The sequence below is a fragment of the Poecilia formosa genome, unplaced genomic scaffold (assembly GCF_000485575.1).
Source record: "Poecilia formosa unplaced genomic scaffold, Poecilia_formosa-5.1.2 Scaffold102, whole genome shotgun sequence".
NCBI lineage: Eukaryota > Metazoa > Chordata > Actinopteri > Cyprinodontiformes > Poeciliidae > Poecilia > Poecilia formosa.
The window spans coordinates 918,916-941,474 of record NW_006800041.1 but is presented as its reverse complement, the minus strand read 5'-3'; the positions used below and the strand labels follow the sequence as shown (position 1 = coordinate 941,474).

The following is a 22,559-nucleotide window of genomic DNA, read 5'->3' as shown; positions in this document are numbered from 1 at the left end:
ACCAACACACATGCAGCCACTCACAGTGGAAGACAGTGAAGATGACAAGTTGGTTAATGCAAAGAAAGGTAAGATTAAAAGGTAAAATTTACCTACTCTTGTTCAGAGTGCATTAAAAAACACTCGGATAAAGGGTGTCCTACCGACTCCATCAGCGATACCGGGACATTGTCACATCAACCTCCTCTGAAGAACAGCAAAAAGGTTTAAAAAAAATATCAAAGTTTTGATATGTTTCCTCTTTCTCTTCTTCTTTCTCTGATCTTCCACTTTCTCTCTCTCCCTCTCCCTCTCTCTCTCTCTTACTCTCAGTCCTTCCTTCCACTTGGAGGGAGCAATACAATTACCAGGCTCTGCGCTGGCTGCACTGATCGGCTCTGCGTGTGTGTATAGATGCAAGGGAGCGCGTGTGTGCTGTGTGCATGCGAGAGCTGGGGGAGAGGGGGGCTGTAGACGCACACGCAGCCAGCCGGGCAGTCGGGACAGAAAACTGTGCTGCTGTCCTAATCAACGACTTAAAGCCCCGATAGCTGCTCATGAATATTAAGCAGGATTTTGCATATGTAGTCCCTCAGGTCCTGGTTCTGCTGTGATTGGTGGACAGCTGACCAATGGCTGCAGGGATGGGTGGAGAAAGGGGTGGAGAAACAGGAGGGGGGGGGGTCAAAGCTGAGCGAAGAGGGAGAGCGGCAGGTGGAGAAGGAGGGATCGGACAAAGAGCGCAGCAAAGAAAACGGGAAAGAAGGAAACAGGGAATAGAACAGGTGAGAGAAAGGTTTAAAGAAAGACAACCTGCCCTCTTTCCTTTAATTTTTCTTTCTTAACCCATCTGTAAGACCTACTTCTTCTAAAAAATCTCTCCCCTCTGATCTGTACTGCTCCAATTACTTGGCCATGTTGGCGTTTAAACTCCCACAAAAACATTACATGTCTACAACAAAAAGCAGAAGGTAAAACAACTTTACCTTCTGCTTTTTTCAAACTTTGTTAAAAAAAAGTTTTAAAGCAGGCATTTTTCAAGCTCTCATACACCCCACACCGTGCCTGGAGACGTCTTTCTGGTGGGAAACATGGTTTGGAGTCTGCTTGGCTGCAGGACACAAAATTGACCTAATCAAATCCAGAAAAATTGCTAGATCAAAGCAACGAGTGCAAGCTTGACCCTAAACCCAAAGCTTGAATAACATGTCACACTTCCAATGCACACAGACAGGCAGAGCGCAGCGGAGCCCATCACAGCTCAGCAGTAAAATACGAGATTATGGCAATTCCACAGTGCTTGTCCTTTGTTGTGGAATGATTTGGGCATGATTGGGGCAAGGTTCTCCCTGCTGCTTGTTGTTTCTGTCAAACCCCTACACATCTCCTCGCCAGCGTGCCATTTCCTTCCACTGTCTGCGAACACGCTGGAATGTACCGAGACGGAAACTCCAGGAGAATCCGTGCACGGCCCGTCAGTGTAAAAACAGGTTGCTGACAGAGGAAAGGCGAACGGGGAAAGGCAAGAAGAGAAGGAAAGGAAAAACGGTACACATTTAAACTTCAGGTCTTTTCAGCCAATGTTTTCCAGTTTTCCGACTTTTCCAACCCTCTGGTTCTCCAACAAAAGCAATGGAGGTGTGTGCCGGAAAGAGCCAGATTCTAAGAAGAAAATCAGAAGGGTGGCAAGGGGGGATGCAGAGATGAAAGGGAGTGGTTGTAATTAGCACATTTGGAAGAGAACAGATAATAAAACATTTCCTGAAACCAATCTCTACTTTGAAGTATGTTTGTGGGTATATTTGTGTAAGTGTGTGTAAGTGTGTGTGCGTGTGCGCTGTGGACCTACAAGAACAACAACCTCTTTTCCTGTATTTTTTTATGCCATGTATTTGACATCATTTTAAATTTCTGACGCATCTACTAGGTCTAATTTCTAACGTCAGCTGATGTCAGGTGCCGTTTTCATCCCACAAACATCTTTAAAGTCAAAATTTATGACATAAAAAAAACCCCCAAAAAAACAATGTGCTGCACTGAAACAAACCCAAACACAGTTTACAAGTGATTATTTGCACTAAATCACAATAGAACTATTTTAGAAACAGAGATCATGCAAAAGAGAAGCAACCCACAAACGCACACAGACTCTGTTTTTCATGTGGACAGAGGGAGATGAATTCAAGCACATTCATGGACGCTCTGAGGCTCATGCACACTCACACACACACTCACAGTTATGATGTATCCAGAGGCTTATAAGCATCGACAAAGATGAGTGTGAATCAATGCTGCCGCCACCACTGTGCAAACAAATCTTTTACTGAAACCTCTGTCTCTAAAGCACATGTGCTGGGAATCCCACACACACACACACACACACACACACACACACACACACACACACACACACACACACATCTATCATTCTTGAGTCTGTGGAAATAGATTAGGAGTTGAACACTAAAGTAATGTAATCAACATACCAGTTAAATATGAAACAATCTAGCTGCAGGTTATTCAAATGGATTAAAGTGAATATTAGAAAACTGCCAGAGCTTCACAAGAAGAACCAATCATTTAAAAAGGTGATTTATTCTGTTAAATATTAAATTAATTATAACAGCAAAATACTAAATGTCAACTGCACACAGAAAATCATAAACAGAGCTACAACAGAAAAAAAAAAAAAAAAATGTCTAATGTCAAAAATCTTCTGGGTCTTGAAGTAATCTGTTCTCATTGTTTCCATATCACTTACTTCTTATTCTCCTGTCTGACCCCCACCCACCCCTCCTCCTAGACTATCGATTGCCTGTGAATCTGAGAGCATGTTGACAGTGACCCCTTTAGGCCACTTCCCTCTGAAAGTAGACAAACCCTCCTCGGATTAAGCACAAACCCATAATCGTAAAAAAAAACAAAACAAAAGGCGTCACATCAGTGCAATTTCTTTGAATTCCTCTGAATAACTTAACCATTTTCAAAACATTTCAGAAATTAAAAATGTAAAATCTCACCTGATCCCATCAGTTTGTCCCATAGCCAGTAATTGCATGCATGAATTCAGTCGTGCACTGCGACGTCACTCACATCCCACTCTGCTCTTTTATCTGTGATTGTGTGCAGGAGTCTGTGTGGGTTGCCAGTTTTGACCCTGCGCTGCCAGCCTGTTGACATCTATGGAAGAATTATCCTTTGCAACTCTTACCGACATCAATCACAGCGCTCAATAGGCCATGGCAAGTTCACTCAGAGCAATACAGGTGTGTGTGTGTGTGTGTGTGTGTGTGAGTGTGCATTTGGGTGTCTTTGCTGGTCAACACGATCTTTAACAAATTCATGAGGTGTCCACTTGGAACGCTGACCCAGTGACACAAATGTGCCAGTCATAAACAGATCCAAGTTTTATTCATATTCAACCACAATAAGATAAAGTTATTACTTTGATGTTAAATATAAGTACTTTGTTATTATCCTGCCTGTGATAAAAGTGTGCCTATGGCATTTCACAATCACAATATCCTACTTTCCTTTATCAAGGGATGCAGAGAGGAACAGAAGAGACAGAGAGCTTCTGCTTGTACTTCTCTAGTCACCAACAGAGGGAGCTGTGGACTCTGGTCCATTTACACACAGCCAGCAAAGGAACCTTTGAATTAAGTCTGTATGAGTGATCATGAGTGTAAAATATAATTCAGTCATCCACTGATCTTTATATTAACAAAAAGTCTTAACGACAAATTGCAATTCTGACACACACACCCACACACACAATTAAAACACAGAAAAAGGAGACGCAGGAGAAACCGAGTTCAGTTTTTGGATTGCTGTTTGCAGCAAATGCATCAGAAACGGAGTGAGAACGATCAGGTTAAAGATGGGAGGTAAAGGTGAGATGTAGATTTAACAGAAGAACTGACTGACAGCAGTGAGAACTTTCCGTTATCCAAATTTATGCTTACTTACTTTAACTTAATTTTGTCTTGGTGTCCTCTTGAATGCCGGCCTTTGTAAAAAAAAAAAAAAAAAAAAGTATTTTCATTGTCTTCTACAAACTTAAATAATATGAATTATTAATCATTGTTAAATTAAGTAAAATCTGCACTACTGTTGAAAAACTAAGCAGTAAAAGTGATTTTTTTTTTTGCAGTTTCAGAACAATTCAAATATTTTCATAAGAATCATACATTATTTGTCATAATAATGTATTATTATGACAAATAATAATACATTATTATTTGTCATAATAATAATGTATTATTATTATAATAATAATACATTATTATGTATTATAATACATAATAATGTATTATATTACATTATTACATTATTAATGTAATAATGTAATTATTACATTATAAGCAATGTAATAATTAGTTACATTGCTTATAATGTAACTAATTATAAGCAATTAGTTACATTGAAACTAATTGCTTATAATGTCTTATCAGAACACTTGACCTAAACGTAACAATCATAAGATATTAAAATAAACTTAGCTCCAAACACTCAGATCGGACAAAAATCCATCAAGTAATCTGCCAAGTTGAAAGGTTTCATAATATATGGCTTTTTATCAAGGGGTTTGAAAAGCTACATTGGCTTATTCTTACATTTAGATGCCCTGAAATTATAAGCATGATCAGCTGGATCAGTAGCTCTGGATGTGTCTTTCTAGTAAGCAAATACAGCTCCATCAAACAAACAAGCCAAATGCCAAAATGTTCTTCACTTTAATTTCTTTGAGAATCTGCTAGAAAAATATGTCTGTGTGCACACATGAGATGTGTGTGTATGTGTGTGTGTGTGTGTGTGTGTGTGCGTGTGTGTGTGTGAGCATCAAGGCACTTCCAGGCAGGAAATAGATGCTGATCAAGGCCAAGGAGAGAGCCCCAGCTGCTTGGAAAAGCTGCTGGGTTTAGGGGGCTTTCTGGAACCTGTCACCAAAACTCTGTTTGGGTAACCTTTGCAGCAGCAGCATGGTATGAGGAGACACACACACATGAAACACACCGAAGCTTATGTAATCACACCACACACACACACACCCCTCATTCCAATGAGTATTGCTACAGCACAGTAACTATTTGTTTGCGCATGTACTGTTAGTTGGAAGATCTAACTTGCGCATAAAGTTGCCGCATGTCCACGCAGTGACCGATTTCATTGGAACCGAGCGCCATGTTGCCCGTCACAAAGGTCAGGCAGGTTTTGCAGCTGAGAGGAATGAGGTGTGAGCTTACGCGTGCGCTCATCAGAGACACAGACAGTACAAGGAAAGCATTTATATTTAGATGAGAAAAAGTGGGTGAGAAAGGGTGTCATGGAGAAGGTGACTTTACTATTTATAAAAACAGAATATTAACCTCTGCAAAAAATTTATAACATCATAGTGGACTGCTCTGCATACTTTTAGAAAGTTTTAGCTCTTTTGATTTTAAAGTTTGAAGCAAATCTATTTGGTAAAAAAAAAAAAAAATGCACGAATATTTTTACCACTTAATACAATCAAATACTCAAATGGACACAAGTGCAGCAGGTCATATCTGCTTACCTTGCTGTCAGTGGTCAGACTGGAGGTTGGCTGGACTGCACCTCATCGCAGAGTGAAAGGTGTGACCTCATCATATGGGGTCAGGCTATAGGAAAAGGCTTTTGGCTCAACTGAGGTTGTGACCTCATCATATGGGGACAGACAGGGCAGAGATGATAGATGTCAACATTGAAAATGTGCGTTAGTGTGTCTGTGCATGCATGTTGTGCGTTAGTGTGTCTGTGCATGCATGTTGTTTCCACTGAAGCTATGTTAATGTTCCTGGCACAGGCCGTATACGATATGCTACTAAATGCAACACATGTTGTGAGGAAACAGACGTGTCGGTCCAAGTAAAACCTCAGACTCCCACCTTCAACTTGAAGGGAACTGCAGTGGTTAATCCTCCTTCTGAGAGAACCTCCCACATTTATGTGGGGATAAGAAGGGCTCAAATGTCAAAAAAACTCAGTTAAAATAATATTTGCGTGGGGACAAGTGTTCAGCAGGTACAAAAAGAGGTTTAGTCTGCTAATAACAGAACACGAATAACACATTATCTCACCAATTTTTGTTTTACTTAAAACTTTCTCTAATTTGGACAGCTACCACTCTACTATCTAGTTCCCCTTCCTCCTCCTTCTCATCCTCTGGTATTCATATATTCTCTGGCATAAATTAGAACAGGGATGTAATTATACACAGAATGAGTTTTGCCTGGGCAAGAAAGAACTGAGTTTGTGTGTGCTTCTATTGTGTATCTCCCCAGCAGCCAGTGAGCCTGTTTAAAGCAGCGTTTTGTATTGAAATGGGCGACTTCGGAGAGGTGCGCTCCTTTAATTACGCCGCTCTCAAACAGAACATGAGTGGGATATTCCACTGGGATTACTTGACTCGCAATGCAGTCTCTCTGTTAACACAATACACACACATAAACACGACACACATGTACCCCCAGACATAAATGAATACCTGCCAAAAAAAAAAAACAAAAAAAAAAACGCCTGTCTCTCCAATAGTACAACACTCAATTTATTCAACTGAGGTGCAAGCCAAGTGAATAATTCCACTACTAATAAAGACGGTAAGAGGCGGCGTTTGCACAGACAAGAAGAAGTGGGAAAAAGGATAATAAAGAAGCATAGAGGCAGCAAAGTGTTTGGAGTAAAAGTAAGTCTACAGGAGAAAGTGATAAAGTTCAACAAGACACAGTTTTTACTCCAGTTATTTAATCAACCAGTTTGGAATAGCAATATTTGCTGGTAAGACAGTTTCCTTCCATCATTAAGTGTCATTGAAAACTCTCAAACCAGGTCTACGTCAAGGAAAGGAGTTCTAATCTGCTTAAAAGTGTAGTCAGATTCAATAAATTAGACAATGTTTTCTGACGAGGCTCATTTGTCAGATTAAAAAGTACCTTTTGAAAATGTACAACCTTTAAGCCAGTATTAAACATACTTTTCATTAAGCCCACATATCTGTGTAAAAATGTTTTACATGGCTGATGTAATATTCTAATTTTAAATGTCACGTTTTCACTACCAAATACAAAAACAATCAACCATGTGACATTTGCAAAACGTCTTGATAATCTCCAACACTTGTGGAAAAACTTGATGCTGAATGAAAAATGAAACTGAAACTTTTTGAAATATGTGCATAGCATTTCATCACTCATAAAGCAAACCACCTAAATGTTGTAAAAAAAAACCAAACAAAAAAAACACTGAAAATAATCTGCAAGGGGCCAAATTCTTTTTCACAGTTTTGTGTGAGTTGACCAATGTGTTCGGCAGCAGATATTTGATTTATGAAAGAATCCTTAAACTTCCTGAGGACGTCCAGGTATAATTCAGACATCTTGGTGCACTAGTACGATACTATCCTGAGCAGACTCTACATTGAGGACTGTAAAGAAATTGCATTAAAACTATAGTGACAACTTTGAGAAAAAACACAAAGGTCAAAAGTTTGAATCATTTTTCCTTTGTTACTTCATATGACTTGAATCAAAACCTAATGATGTCATGGGTTTTTGCAGGGACAATAAAAAAGTATAAATCTTTTTAAATCTTAAAAAAAAAAAAAGATTTACTTGGGTTAAGCTATTTGGTGAGAAGGTGAAAATTGGTCACGTTACATTGATGGCAATATTGCACCAACAAGAAAAAAGCAGTCCACTGTAAAAGATACACAAACCATAAACACACTCCACTTCATCTGCGTCTGTGTCTAATGACGTGTGTGAGTAATTACTTTAAGTCCAATGTGTGCGGCCGTTTAAGTGTCTCTGCTCATGTATGTTTTTATCTAGGCTTTCGGCTCTGTCTGTGTGAGCAATGAGTATGTTTAATGGTGTGTGTGAAAATAATCGCTTAATCGCAGCTTCCTCCATTTGAAAGGTGTGTGTAAGTGTTAATGTGTGATTCTTGGTGTCGTGGTCTCAATGCAAGAAAAAAGATGGAAGACACTATGATGGGCGAGGTGTCCTGAAAAAAGCAGAAGTGAAACAGTGAAATGAATGGTTTGAGGGCCTTAAAAAAGCTTTGAAATGGAGAAAAGGAAAACACAAGACGCAAAACACTGAACAGAAATTGAGGGAGAACCTCTGGAGAAAGACACACCCTTTCTCTTTATCTCTCTCTCTAATTCTCCACTATAACCCTTCCTTCCAATCTAGCTCTCCAAACCGTCGGCTTGTGAATTTATAGTTGGCCCAATGATTGCTTCTCAGGCCATGATGGCTGTAAATTGCTTTGCCATTTGGTAAATGCTGGCAGTTAGAAGGTATACAAGTAATTATTTCCGCTTGTGCTGATTGAGACATAATTTCAGACGAGGTCCTGGAAAAATGACAGCATTTTGAAACAACTCTGTTTTAATTTCCCAGCATTTCTAATTAGAATCTGTTTGAACATGGGGAGTTTTTTTTTATGTGGTTTCCTCCAATGGGGCCAGAAATAATTAAACTGTCAAGGGGAAATAAATACGTATAAACAAGGCATAATTTTTACAGAGCACAGCACCTTGTCAGGCCATGACTTTTTGTGAAGAAAAAGAATGTGAGGAACAATACAGGGGCATAGAGGACATACTGACGCCATACATAAACATGTAAATGCACAATGAAAAACATACCTAATCTATAGATCTGCAAATGTATAAACTAACCAAAACCCCCTGAAAATTCTCTATTTTGCTAATTAAGGTAATTTTTATACATAAAACCCATTCTATATAAAACCATTTCATCTTCAGAAGAAATGTGATCTAGAGGAAGAGCTCAACCTTTCAATCAGGAACAGTTTTTAACTCCATGCCATAATTTACCATGAGATTACATAACTCTACAACATTACAGGAAACATAAATGCCAAAACAATCATTTACTAAACAGGTAATAAAACACAGATGCCGATTCTCTACCCCCAACCAATTCCTGAGCAAAACCTCAACAAGTAATTAGACATTGATTGATTTTATGTAAGAATATGAATTTCTGATTTTTACCAACTGACCGTTTAAATTATTCTAAAGAGCCTATTTGGTTTTTTATTCCTGCATTACAAAAAAAGTTTGATTCTAGTCATTTGTAACACAGATGTCACACTCTGATCAAACTTCAAACCCCCCAATTAGCATGACCTTAGTCATACTGGGAAAAAAATAAGACTTATTTCCATCTCAACAACAAGATTTTGTTGAAATAGATGATTTTGCCCATGATCTATTTTTTTTTTGGCAATAAGACTTCTTAGTTGTACTCTTTTTAATGACTTAACAACAACCTCTCTACATTTACATGCTGCAACAAATAATTATTGTCAGCAAATATACAACAGATATTGTCTAAACACAAGATACTTAAATAACTAGCTAAGCAGTTTATTTACCACATGCATGCCGCATACCAGTGACATTCGGTGGGGTTTATAACTGGTGAGGCACAAACGCCACCATAGTCAGCTGTACAAATCTAAAATACAATATAGAAGCTATATTTTAATTTTGATCATAACTAATTAAAGCTTAGAACTAACAATGTAATAGCAAGAAAGATAAAAGCATATTTTGAGCACATGATTTTACCTTCATTTTATATTGCATCAATGCAAATATCCTCCTCCATGAATAGTTCTGTCATTCTGCTGTAAAAAATAAAATAAAAAAGTTCGTGTCTCTCTTTCCTCTTATTTTCAAAAATTTGGCAGCCAAAGGCAGTGGCCTTGAATGGTTGTTTTCCCCCACGACTGTTTTCAGTCGTTTCAATGCTAGAAGAAGAGCACCTGGTGCTCGTTGTGTCTATGGGGCTCGGTACTGCCCCCTGTCAGTGAGGCATTTTCACTGCACATTTATGGCCGATCAGAAAGACTACTGTATTTTTCCAGGCTATAGACCGCACCTCACTATAAGCGGCACCCACAAAGTTATTTTATTTAATTTTTTATTTATAGTCGCACCAGGCTATAAGCCGCTGGTATCTCCGCTGCTCTCGGTTTTGCACAAATCTGCTATTAATGGCGCAGCCCTGCGTCTCCAACCATGGATTCGTTCACGAGCTTACGTCCAGCGGCTATCAATCTGTACTGTCAGATCGATAGCCTTCAACTTAAAAGCGGCATCATATGAACTTCTTTGTGTTGTTTCCATCATGAGCAGGTATGAGTTTGAAGAACTTTCTCCGTCATGCCTGCTGCTAGCATGTGTTTGTTCTAAATGAAAATTAGCACTTTCTTCTTTGATTTCCAATTTTCACTTCCAACGATTCACTTCCTGCTAAAGAGCCCCCTGGCGGTTGAAGAAAAATCCACAGAAAAGCCGCACAAATCGTATGCTTCAAAGACCCGGTTGTAAGCCGAAACGTTCATGACCAACCCATCACTACACTGCACTTACACTGCATCTGGAAAGTGTTAATTCTTCACTTTTTTACTCTTCCTAGCTGGCCAATTCCAGAGCTCCTCTGTGAAGAGAGGAGAAAGTTCCTCATGGACAACCATCTCTGCAGCAATCCTCCAGTCAAGCCTTTGTGGTAGAGTGGTCTGACAGAAGCCACTACTTAATAAAAGCCTCATGGCAGCAGCCCATCTGGAGTTTGCCAAAAGGTACATGAAGGACTCTAAGGCCATGAAAAACAAAATTCTCTGGTCTAATGAGGCAAAGATTGAACTCTTTGGTCTGAGTGCCAGACATCATGGAAATCAGGCATGACTTTCCTCCGAACATGATGGAGGACGTTGGTCAATACAGTGAAGAAATGAGGTTTCAACATCATGAAGTGTCAACGAGTCAGGATAGACAGAAATATGAAGCAATGCACAGAGACATTGGAGATGAAAACCTGCTCCAGAGCTCTAAGGACCTCAGACTGAGACGACAGTTTGATTTTCAGACAACAACATCCAAAGCACACAACCAAGGAGTGGTTTCCGAATCACTCTATGAATGTTCTGGAGTGGCCAAATCAGTTCAGAGGTGAATACAACTGAACGTCTCTGGAGAGTTCTGAAAATGGCTGTCCGTAGATGTGTCTCCTCTCACACCTGATGGAGCTTGCGAATAATCTAAAGATCTGGGTGCTAAGCTAATGCCCTCATATTCAAAAGACATGAGGCTATAATTGCAGCCAAAGGTGGATCAATACAGTAGTAAGGATAGGTTCTGAGAACTTTACGGATGGACTGTAACTGAATTACTCACCTGAAACAATGTTGTGTAAGCTAGTAGAGAAAATGCAGTTGCTGTCCAACCCCAAACTCTGCATCAACAATTTGGAGGAATCACCCTTGAAGAAAGGGGATTTTTCCCACAGCAAGAGTTGAGTTTTAGAAAATTTAATCTATTAACATTTTACTACTACAGCAGGGTTGGTACAAATATAAGCAGCAATACAATTCTGGGAGTCTGAAAATTGAGCTTGAAACTCTGAATGACAAAGTGAGTGCACACTGATAGGCAGCACTAATAGAGATGCATTTGAACTAGAGTTACTCAATTACAACCTGACAACTCAAGGACCCCATCTCACCAACCCCATATGAACAGACGCTCACAGACACACATACATATGAAGCACGGTGTAATCCCACCAACATGAATGTTATAATACAGCAAATGTCAAAGACTTTACCAAAGCATAAACAAAAAGTGAAATACATAAATATTTTATTCGCTAAAGCATTTTACTAATGATTTACTTAACCTTTTTTTTTTTTTTTTAGGTTTATGTAAAAATACATCCTCCACATCTTTGTAAGTTCTTACACGTTACACTCAAATACATGCATAGGGCCTGAATCAGAAAGGATCTGTTTCATGTGAAAGAAACTAAGGGCTTATTGACATTTTATTTAGTGGACAAATAAACAAAGGGTATGTTTAATACTTCCATAAAATCTCTCATCTCTCAGTGTACCCTGAAAAAACTATGTTTATCCAGTATACTCAGTTCACATAAACTTCAATAAAAATATATTTATACATTTTGTCATATTTAAACATTGCTTAGTTGTTGTTTTTTTAATAGTACATTTTAATTTTTTAAACAGAATTCCATGTCTGAATTATCAAGGCTAGTTTTCCCTGAAGCTTAACATTTATGAAATGAAACAAAAAACTTCTCTTTGAACTAAATTTGAACATCTATGTCCATTTGCTTAAACCAGATGGTGAACAGCTACAAGTTCTATGAGGAGGGCTTTGTGTGTGTAGACGTACACATGTACTAAGGTTAACGGTACACTTGGATACAAACAATTCTCATCTAATATTAATAGGATATGTTAAACAGTAACACTAAGTCAGCACGGACGAGGAAGGCGTCTCTGAGTGCCAAGCAGAGAGATGAATGTCATGCTGACTAAAGCTACACACAATAACATATGTGAATATGTTGCATGGCAACTTTTAAGAAAAACAATCTCAATTTATAAATAAAATAAATAAAAAAAACATTTACAATAAGAATAACAATGTGCTACACAGTTTCATTTTGTACGTACAAAGCAGAAAAAAGTTATAAGTCATATTTAGTATCTATTTGAAAGATGCCAACTGAAGGTGCAACATAACCTGAAATAGAAAATCAAGGAAAGAAATTAGTGGATCACACTATTAGTCTCTAATTGGCCTCAATCTGAATTTGTATCCAGAGGAGTTGAAACGAAGTTTGCTCTTGCCTCTCTGTTCTTGACTGCATGGCTCTGTGTCTGTAATTGTCTGGATGTGTGAAACAGTCACCCGTTCTTTGAAACAAAAACAACCACTTAGGCATGAACAGCAGCGCTTGGGAGACATCAATATTTCAGTCAGGTGTGTCGAGACAGAGAAAGGGGGAGACAGAGTGAGGAACATGAAAGCAGCAACGAGGGGGGGACCCCTGCCATACTGAGGCATTCCCAAGACTGACGGAAAGACTGAGGCTCTGCATACGTGTGTGTGTGCGTGTGTGTATTATGTGATTTTCCCCCCCATCGTCACCCCGCTCCAACACTCGCTATTGTGTGTACCACCTCTGTCACCTTTCCTCTAATCAGGAGTTTAAATCAATGACGTTGTCCAAAACTATAATTGCCCGTCCTTAAACTGCTTCTCTCGCAATATGCTTTCACCAAGAAACGACTCGGCAGCAGAAATACGCCTTTGCGTGTGTTGTTGTGTGTGTATGTGCGAGCTGGATTAAGAGTATTTTCTCATTACAGCAGTGTCTGAATGTGTAGAAAGTGCTTCTCACATTGTTTTACAGCATCCTGAAACCTCAGAGCTCAGCACTAAGCAGCATAATACCCTGTTGTCCCACACTGATGCCTTCTTGTAGAACTGTTTCCACAAAATGGCTCAAAAGCTGGACCCATTGCACTTTACTGATTAGGCCATTCGAGAACAAGTTAGTATACAAAAAAATAAATAAATAAAAAAATCGGAAGACTAGCTCAAATAGTCATTTAGGATTCTCCAAAGCAGTAGCTCCCAAGCGGTAAAGATTTATGAGCCTAAAATCACAGATGTAACACAAACATTACTAATGGGCTAGTTAAATGAAGGCATGATGACAGGGTAAAGGTAAGCTTTGATAACACGCATGCCTGCAAAAATATATCAGTCATATTTTAAACTGAATTCAAATTCAAAAGATCGTTTTCTTTGTTCATTACACAAAATTTGGTCAATGGCTTTATAGCACTTTATCAAGTCTGAGAACTTCAAAGCACTCTACACAAAAATTCATCATTCCTCCATTAATTTACATTAACTCAATTGAGTGAGCGAAGCCATCTTGAGTGACTTTTTGCCAAGCTGCTGTTCTTTACCTACCCATGAGATGCACCAACATTACAAAATGTCACAGCTACAGTATATTGTGGCTGTAAAGCCACAATGCACATCCCATCATGTGTGTGAGTAGAATGGTTTCTTGCCACACTGTGTTACCCTCTGCTTAAGTCCAATTAACTAGACAGGCATTTACTTGGCCTGACGATAGACTGACATCAGTTAAATACACACATTTCCAACAAATAATTGAAAGGGAAAAACATTCACACACCATTACACAGACAGACAGACAGTTCAACAGATCACCTGGAAACAATGTGTCAAAGGTAGACATCTGCAATGATGTCTGAATCTTTCTGCCTGTTCATACACGGATGGGCAGAATGGTAGAAAGAGCTGCAGAGGAGAAAGCAAAGAGGAAAGACAGAAACAAATTGAGATAGAAAGAGAGATTTCTGGTTAACAAGGTGTTGAGCACGACAAGCCCCGAGGAGTTTACGCTCTCTTAGCCTCAAAGATTAGACACCTTACCCTCCGTCAATCCCGCTCCCTCTCTTGTTGCGACACAAGGCGAACATGCCACTAACACAAGGGGCACACCCTGGGAATAAACTCTGCCTCTCCTTCTCCTGGATGATTCAGTCCTTGCTTTTTGCAGATTCTTACTCTCTTCTCTTCCCGTTTGCTTGTTAGGTCTGACTAACTACCAGTACATATCAATCTGATGTAAACTCAGATTGAATTCTGAGATTAGACTTCAGGAGTAGCTTTACACAAGGAAAATATGCGACTGTTACCCAGAACTTTGATCCAGAACGATGCTGCTCACGTTCTCACTAAAACTAGGAAAACAGAGCACATTACCTCAGTTCTTACACTGGCTCATGAAACTCAGCAAGTAGACTTTAAAATGCTTTTGTTAGTTTATTAATCACTGAATGCACTGAATGACTTGGCACCAAAATATATTAAAGACCGGTTATCATTGTGCCAATTTCCCAGACCACTCAGATCTCCTGGCTCAAGTCTACTCTGTGTCCCCAGAACCAGAATCAAACATGGGGAGGCAGCATTCAGTATTTAGGCTCTTCTAATCTGGAACAAACTTCCAGAAAACACAAAAGGTGCCAATTTAATAGTAAGTGGGTGAGAGGCAGAGTACACCAGGGACAGGTCTGGGTGTAAACCATACATCCTGTGTGAGTGTGTCTATTGCAGATGTTGGTAAGTGTGCAACATCAAAAAAAAATAAAAAAATAAACATTTTGGACTTATGCCAAAATTCCTCCACACAAACAGCTGCCTGTAAGTTCAATAAGCTCTGTCCTTCTTTCTTTGCTTCTCCCGCTCTCTAGTCTCCTTCATTCATTGTTCTTTCCTCATATCAGCTCTCACCGAGCTACAAACTTGTTTCACCCTCTCTTAGTTGTTTGACACCTCTCTCCCACCTGAGCATCTCTATGTGTCAAGACAAATTGGCTGAGACTCACATCTTTTTCCCTCTTCCGCAGTCTGCTCACCACTCAACCGAAGAGAGGTACAGAGCAAGCGAAAGAAAGAGCAGGTAACATAATGTGAAGAGTGGGGGCAGAATGAGCAAAATACACTGGAGTTATGGTGCAAATGTTACAAAGGAAGATGTCATAATTTACAAAGGACTAAAGTAAAAACACACTTGACCAAAATACATGTCTGCCACAGCAATAAAAAGTTCATATGAGGAGCTGCTTTTGGTGGCAAATACAGGAAATAAAGTCGATTTGGTTAAGCTATGCAACTGAAGCCAGTGTATAAAAAAACACAATTTTATAAATGCAGATATGATTTTGATCATTCTAACTGACCTGAAACTGGTGAAGTTTAATCTGATTTATTTTCAAATTCTTAGCAGCTTTATGTTATGGTTATGATTTTTTATTTTTTTGTTCAACAAGGACTATGGAGTTAGTCAAGTTTAGGTAAAAAGGAATGGCACTAGGGCAACCCTAGAAGAAAACCTGCTCAACACTGCATAAGATCTGAGTTTGGGGTAATATTGACCCACCATCTGGAAAACAAACCTAAACATACAGCCATAGGAATAATGTAACGCTTTAGATCAAAGCACATTAATGTGCTAGAATGGCCTAGACCAATATTTAATTTGTAGTAGGACTTGAAAATGGAGGTTTTAAACCTTTCCCAGTCCAGTCTGACTGAGCTTGAGCTACTTTGTAAAGATGACGAACAAAAGAAATCTAAACTTAGAACATTTGTGCTCAGCACTGACAGTTACTTAATAAATGTAACAATCTTATTAAAAATAACTATTCTGGTAATTATTACAATACACAACATACCTGTGTGCTTATAGATATGTTTATGTTACCTAAAATGTAATTATGATTGTCGTCTTGTTATCTAAAAGTTCTGAAAAGCACATTTTTGAAAATACTCTGTAGCTCTCTTAAACATAAAACAGACGCTGAAAGTAACTACAGATGTTGTCAAACATTTTCACACACACAGGGTCTGATTCAGAAACATATGGGCATCACATAAGCAAATATGGTTTTCCTGTTGCAAACCTGTACTTTTTCTAGCATACTTTTAACGCATACAAACTCCTTCACACCTTCTCACACACACACACGCAGACACGCACGCAGGCCTATAGCACTGCGACAAAGAGATCAGAGAGACGGGCAGAAAATAATAGAATCTTCATCCCAGTAATCCATATTCATTCTTCTCATCCCTCCTCGCCTCATTCCTCCTGCCCTGCACGCCACGCTTCCCTGTATCTGACATTCAAATGAGTTGTCTTTTCTCCCTTGTTAGACACACACGCACACACACAAACGTTCACTCTCTCTTTTCGTTTCTCCCCCTCTCCCATGCACACAAACACAAGGATACTCATCCACTTTCTTAGATACTTTCTGCCCCGTTGCACCCGTGATGGCAAATTGAGCGCCTCCCATCTCTCTCCCTCTCTCGCTCGCTCCCTCTCTCTCTTGACTCCTCTCATCTTTCCTCCATCTTCTTCCTCCCCGACACCTCCAGACCGTTTTCCCCTCCCTGTGATTTTACTATAGGCAGGTACGGCTGGATCACAGGCCAAAGAAAGAGGGGGGAATGCCTTTATGTGGTGAATGGGTCAGAGTGTGACACTCACTGCGATACGTGACACCAAATAAGTGCAGTAACAATTGATCTATAAAGAATCTATCTATCCATCTATCTATCCATCTATCCACCTATCCATCTATCTATCTGTCTCATGGTCCTATTAGCGGGAAGATGGAAGTGTGATCATGGTTACCGTGTGCTAACAGGGAGCGTGCTGCCATGGATGACAAATATTACACACACAAACACACGCNTCAAACATTTTCACACACACAGGGACTGATTCAGAAACATATGGGCATCACATAAGCAAATATGGTTTTCCTGTTGCAAACCTGTACTGTTTCTAGCATACTTTTAACGCATACAAACTCCTTCACACCTTCTCACACACACACACGCGCGCGCGCACGCGTGCAGCCATGCAGGGAGAAAACACTTGGTAGATTTCATCACTGCTTGTAATTATGATCCTGTCAGGTCCACAATGTGGCAATCCATAACGACACGCACGCACAAATGCACTCACTCAAACATATGCTGGCCAACGAGCGCACACGCTGGACATATCATTTCACATGTTATATGCCACACAGAGAGAAAACATAGTTCTTATGAGGAACGGTCAAACGCAAGCAGGCACAAGATAAACAACAACAACAAAAGATAACGAAATGTGTGTGGAGCATTATGAAAGAGATAATCTGTCCTGTTTTCAGGGAGGAGAGGAGAAAGAGTCAAGGCAAGTGTGAAACTGTTCAAACTAGAATGAAACTGTGAAACAAATATATTTAAATGTGAGCACTATTCATTTTTCGTTATTTGTCCAACATCTTTACTGAGTGAATTAGATCTGGGCACTTGGGCGTGTCTGGCTGAGTGTGTTGGTTGTTTTAGCATTTCCACGTGTGAGTGTGTTGACATCTCTGTCTCCACTGTTGACACCTCATGTGTCAAGGGAACCTATTAGAGACCCTCACAGCCTAACCCCACACCTGACCCCCACCCTAATGTGTGTAGCATGTGTGTGTGAGTGAGTTTCTTCTTTCTCCATTAGGTTTCATATCAAGCATTTTGTTTCAGTTAGGGTCATTATTTAAGGCCATTGTGAAACACCTTAAAGTTCATACAATGGAAGTTGTTAGTGTATTAAATTGGTTTAACTCCAAAAGTATGGTTTTAGTAAGAAATGTCTTCAAGTTTGCAGAAAAAGAGAGCTGAAAGAGAGGAATCTCCCTCTTTCTCAGTCCATTCAGTATTGTGAATGTATTTTTAACACAATCAGGTAACTATATTACCTTCAATTATTAAGGAAATTCTGAATTTATTAGGGCTGGGACTGTATGTTTCAATGGACTTTAATTAACTTCTACATTTATATTGTGTTCCCAGTACGTCGGCAAATCAAGTGACATTCATAAGCAACAGCGGATGATGACAAAGCTGCTTCTCTTGGCCCACTGAGGGTTAATTTTAGCTCCAACAAACAATCTGATGGGACCGTGGAAAAGACTGGTGTCGTCAGCGTCCACAGTTCACATTTCTAAAGAAGTATTCTTTCAAAGAAGTTAATAAATTATCAGTATTGTAATGTTTCATGGGAACAAACCATCCTTTGTACTACAGCCGAAAAGTAGAAATACAGCAGTGAAAATGCTTTTATTTTGATGCACAGTAACTATCATTTAGAAGTGAGAGCACATGAAGAATTGTTTATTTTGGGTTCCTCTAAAAATCATTTATAGATTGGTCTACATTTTTGGTGTCTTTTTAACTTGAACATTGGTATTATCTAAAGATGAATAACAAATATAACAAAGCGCTTGGTTATTAATTGTCCCTCTCACAATCTTGCCTTCACTTTGTTCACTAATTCCATCTCATCTTTTTCCTGTCCGTCGGCCTTCTGCCGTTTCTGTCGTCGACAGACTCGTCTTACTCCAGTTTGTTAGTTTACTCCGTGCTTCCTGTGCCAACTTTGATTTCCTGTCTGTGCCTCCTCTACTTCTCATCACTAATTCCTTCCAAACCTCTCTCTTCTGTCCCGCTGTCTCTCTCGTTTTCCTCTACCTCATCTTCACTCTCTCACTCACGAGTGCACACATCTCGCTCACTCTGTCTTGTCTCTTCAAACTCGCTGAAGCACAACTAAGCCGGGGGTTTGAGTCCCAATGAGAGCGGTTAGGGCAATCAGTGCTTTTCACACCCTCTGATGTTCTTAAAAGGTGGAGGGATCAGACGCCCCCGCTGTACTGTCGCACTTGACACACTGCATGCACGCACACACACACACACACCCTGCACACACACACACACAGACATAGCATGTCTTTATATCTTCACTGGGACTTTGTATTGACTTCTATTCATTTTTCATTCATTTCTGTAGCCTAACCCTACCACTTAGCCTAAACCTAACCATTACATGCCCATTGTCACTAACTGGAGCTCTGTGCTTTCAGGACATGTGAAGCAGCACTGCTTTGGGCCCAAGAGGGTACACTAGGTCCACACAATGTAATATTTGTTAGAAAACTAGGCCTTGCATGTACCAAATACAAGGCCAAACGCAAACACTCTTTTCATTACCTTGCAGAAGCTTTACTCCCCTATGAGGGTTTTGTCCTGTTATATACAAAACTCACTGGTGTTTGATGGAATAGAGCAACAAAAAGTACATGGCTGTGAAGTAGAAGTACGGTAAGGCGTACGGTCAATATTTTTGGCAAAAATCTGAAACGTGTACTGTGGATATGTATTCAGCTCCTTTGAATTTGCCGAAGAAAAGACAGGAAACTAAGTATTTACATAAGATTTAGGTGACACTGCCAACACCATGCTTCACTAAAACCTTTTAAAGATCAGACTCACAGTGCTTAAGCGTTGAAGACTACGTTAGTAATTGCTGCCTTGTCGACAGACGCGCCACTTGTGGATCTCTGCAGCTCTTTCTGAGTCACCATGAGCCTCTTGTCTGCTCCACTGTCTAATGTTCACCTCAGCTGGTCCGTCTTGGCAGGTTTGCGGTTGTGCCCTGCTCTTTACATTTCCACATGAGAGATCGAATAATACTAGTTGAGATGTCCGAACTTTGGAGTGCTGTTTGGTGTATCCCCGTCTTAGCTGCGGTGTTTCGTGGTCTTTGTAGTGCCGTTGGTGCACTGATGTTTCCCATAAAGCTCTGAGGCATCCACAGAACAGCTGTGTTTGTGCTGAGATTATATTACGTAATAGATGGATGCTGTTTACTAATTAGGTGACTTCTGAAGGAATTTTTGTTGCATTGGATTAAAGGATCATGATAAAAGAGGGTAAATAAATATGCACATCACACTGATTTTCTTTTCTTCTTCAAATAATATGTTGAAAATCACATATACTTTTAGTTTCACCTCATAGTTATGCACCACTTTACTTTGGTCTGTTATATAAAACTCCAGTGAAACATCAAAGTTTCACATGCCAAAATGTGAAAAGTTCAAGGGAATACTTTTCCAAGGTACTTCATACCTACGGCGATGTGTAATGAAGTCAAAGCTATCAAACTCAAATTCAACATCCAGTGAGTTCCCATTAGTTGGGTGAGAAAGACAATGTTCAAACTTGTCTATTTTCAATATTGTTTTAAAATCTAGTCTGATCATCATAAACTAAGAATAAGCTCTGCTTGGCACCTTTTTCATCTCCAAAGTTATTTTGCAGCCCAATTATATTCATGAAAAATAATAGATGATAAATCAATGACGCTTCTTCCTTTGCCACCAAAATAACTGATCACTCAAATTACTTTTTCTTTATTTATTGGAACAAATTATGGATTTTTAAGTTACCTAAATCTTAGGTAAATCCTTACTTTCCTGTCTTACAAACAGAATAACGTGCATGCATGTGGGATAAAGTCAAGGTTTCGAGCCAAAACGATTAGAAATAGTCCTTGCTGTTGTGCCCGCTAGTTCAGTGGGATCAGGTGTTCATGATGGTGTGATATAGATTGCAGTAAGGAAACTGAATGTACAGATCCACGCTCCACATAATGCGGCAAAGAGCAGTGACGCTATCAGTTTACACCGTAACGGACAACACAGTCACTTTGCACCAAAGTGAAAGATACCCACACTCTCTCACACACACACGCACACACACACAATGCACAAACACAAGATTCAGGAGGATTAATTCACTGCATCATGTCATCAATCCTACCCTGCCCCCTGCGGTTACAAAGGAAGTTAAAAGTTTGTAAAAAAAAAAAAAAAAAAAAAAAAAAAAAAAAAAGGAAAATCAAAGCTCAGCTGCTCTGATGCTCTGCTCTCACCTCCTTAGCTAATTTCCTTCTCTCATTTCTTTTTTATTGTTACTTAGTTTTCTCATCTTTTTACTCTTCTCTGTTTTTCTATTCTGTTGTTCATCAGTCTATCCTCTCCCACAGCCTCAGCCAGCATACCTTGATAAACGGAGGCTCTTAGTCACATTGGGGTCAACCAGTGTAAACACACACACACACACACACCTGCATACTCGTGGAAAGGGTGATCCTGGCAGGGTTACTCTGCACAAAGTCAGCTTCCCATAATGTGGTTGCTGTCGCCTGCCTCACACCCTCATGATCCAATTAGGAGCCGCAACTCCTCCAATCAGCTGCTGTGGCGACCAACAGGGTAGATGAGCAGGCAGAGGCAGGCGGAGAGCGCCAATCTCCTAAGTGCTTTTAGAGGATTAGAAGAAGGTGGGTGGAACGTCGGGAGGGAGGGGAACGCACCGCTTCTCCCTCAAATCTTGGTATTCCTGTATAGTTGCTGAGAGCCAAGCACCAAAATGTCTCTTAGTTTTTATGCCACTCTGCCAAAACAGCAACTTAATTGGTAATATTTTCATGCAGAAGAAAGATGTTAGTCTAGACAACAAGAAAGAGAGCTATGAGAGAGAAACATAGCTGAGGTGATTCTGAAATGACAGTTGAAGGAACGGATGGAGAAGTTGTAGCAGAGCGAGGAAGCAGAAGCAGCTTTTGGTGTAAAATAATGTATCAGAGGATAAGCATGACATTTTGGATCTCTGTGATAAAATAAACATTCTCTTTATTTAAGAACATTTAAAGCAGTGATTCTAGAGAGTTGTATCATTCAGAATGATTTATTTTGAGATACTGAAACAATACAATACTGCTTTTCATTCAACATGGCTTGTCAGTAGGGAGCAGCACATTTCACACTTTGACTACTTTCCACAATCAGAAGGATAGTGTCTTGTCCAAGGGCATTTTAATATTTGTGACTCTGGCTCAGTGATAGAGCAACAATCTTCTGATTAAGGGTTTGATTCTTCACTGGAAACATCTGACCAGAGATGTTGCGCAAGATTAAGTACCACTGATATCAGTCCAAGTCTGTCATGACTGAGTTTCTGCCTGTGCAAAGTACAAAATGGCTGTGACTGAATTGTGGTTACAAAAGTCAGCGTATCAGTGTTACACCAAGCTTATGCCTCCCACAGTGCCTGCTGTCCGCTCAACCTCAAGCCTGTGTGACGTAAATATCATAATTTGTTTTTGCCTTTTAGGTGTCTCCATGGACTAGATTTGATCTACATTTAATAACAGAGCAAAAATGTATATAATAAGCTGGAGAACATTGCCATATTCTCACCATTTTTTTCAGAG

General features: G+C 39.6%; 1 protein-coding gene across 9 annotated transcripts in view; it reads right to left on the bottom strand.

Annotated features, from left to right (window-relative positions):
- Positions 1–22,559, bottom strand: part of esrrga (estrogen-related receptor gamma a) — a 263,653-nt gene that overhangs the window by 71,686 nt on the left and 169,408 nt on the right. For 2 of the 9 annotated variants that reach the window (XM_007559085.2, XM_007559086.2), the window contains exon 1: positions 97–493. The exons of 5 other annotated variants lie outside the window; for them this stretch is intronic. In XM_007559085.2, the coding sequence (XP_007559147.1) occupies positions 97–152 (56 nt within the window). In that variant the 5' untranslated portion in view covers positions 153–493. Of the gene's footprint in view, positions 1–92; positions 494–9,604; positions 9,746–22,559 lie in introns of those variants that run through there. 2 more of the 9 variants (XM_016674829.1, XM_007559089.2) reach the window with 2 other exon arrangements.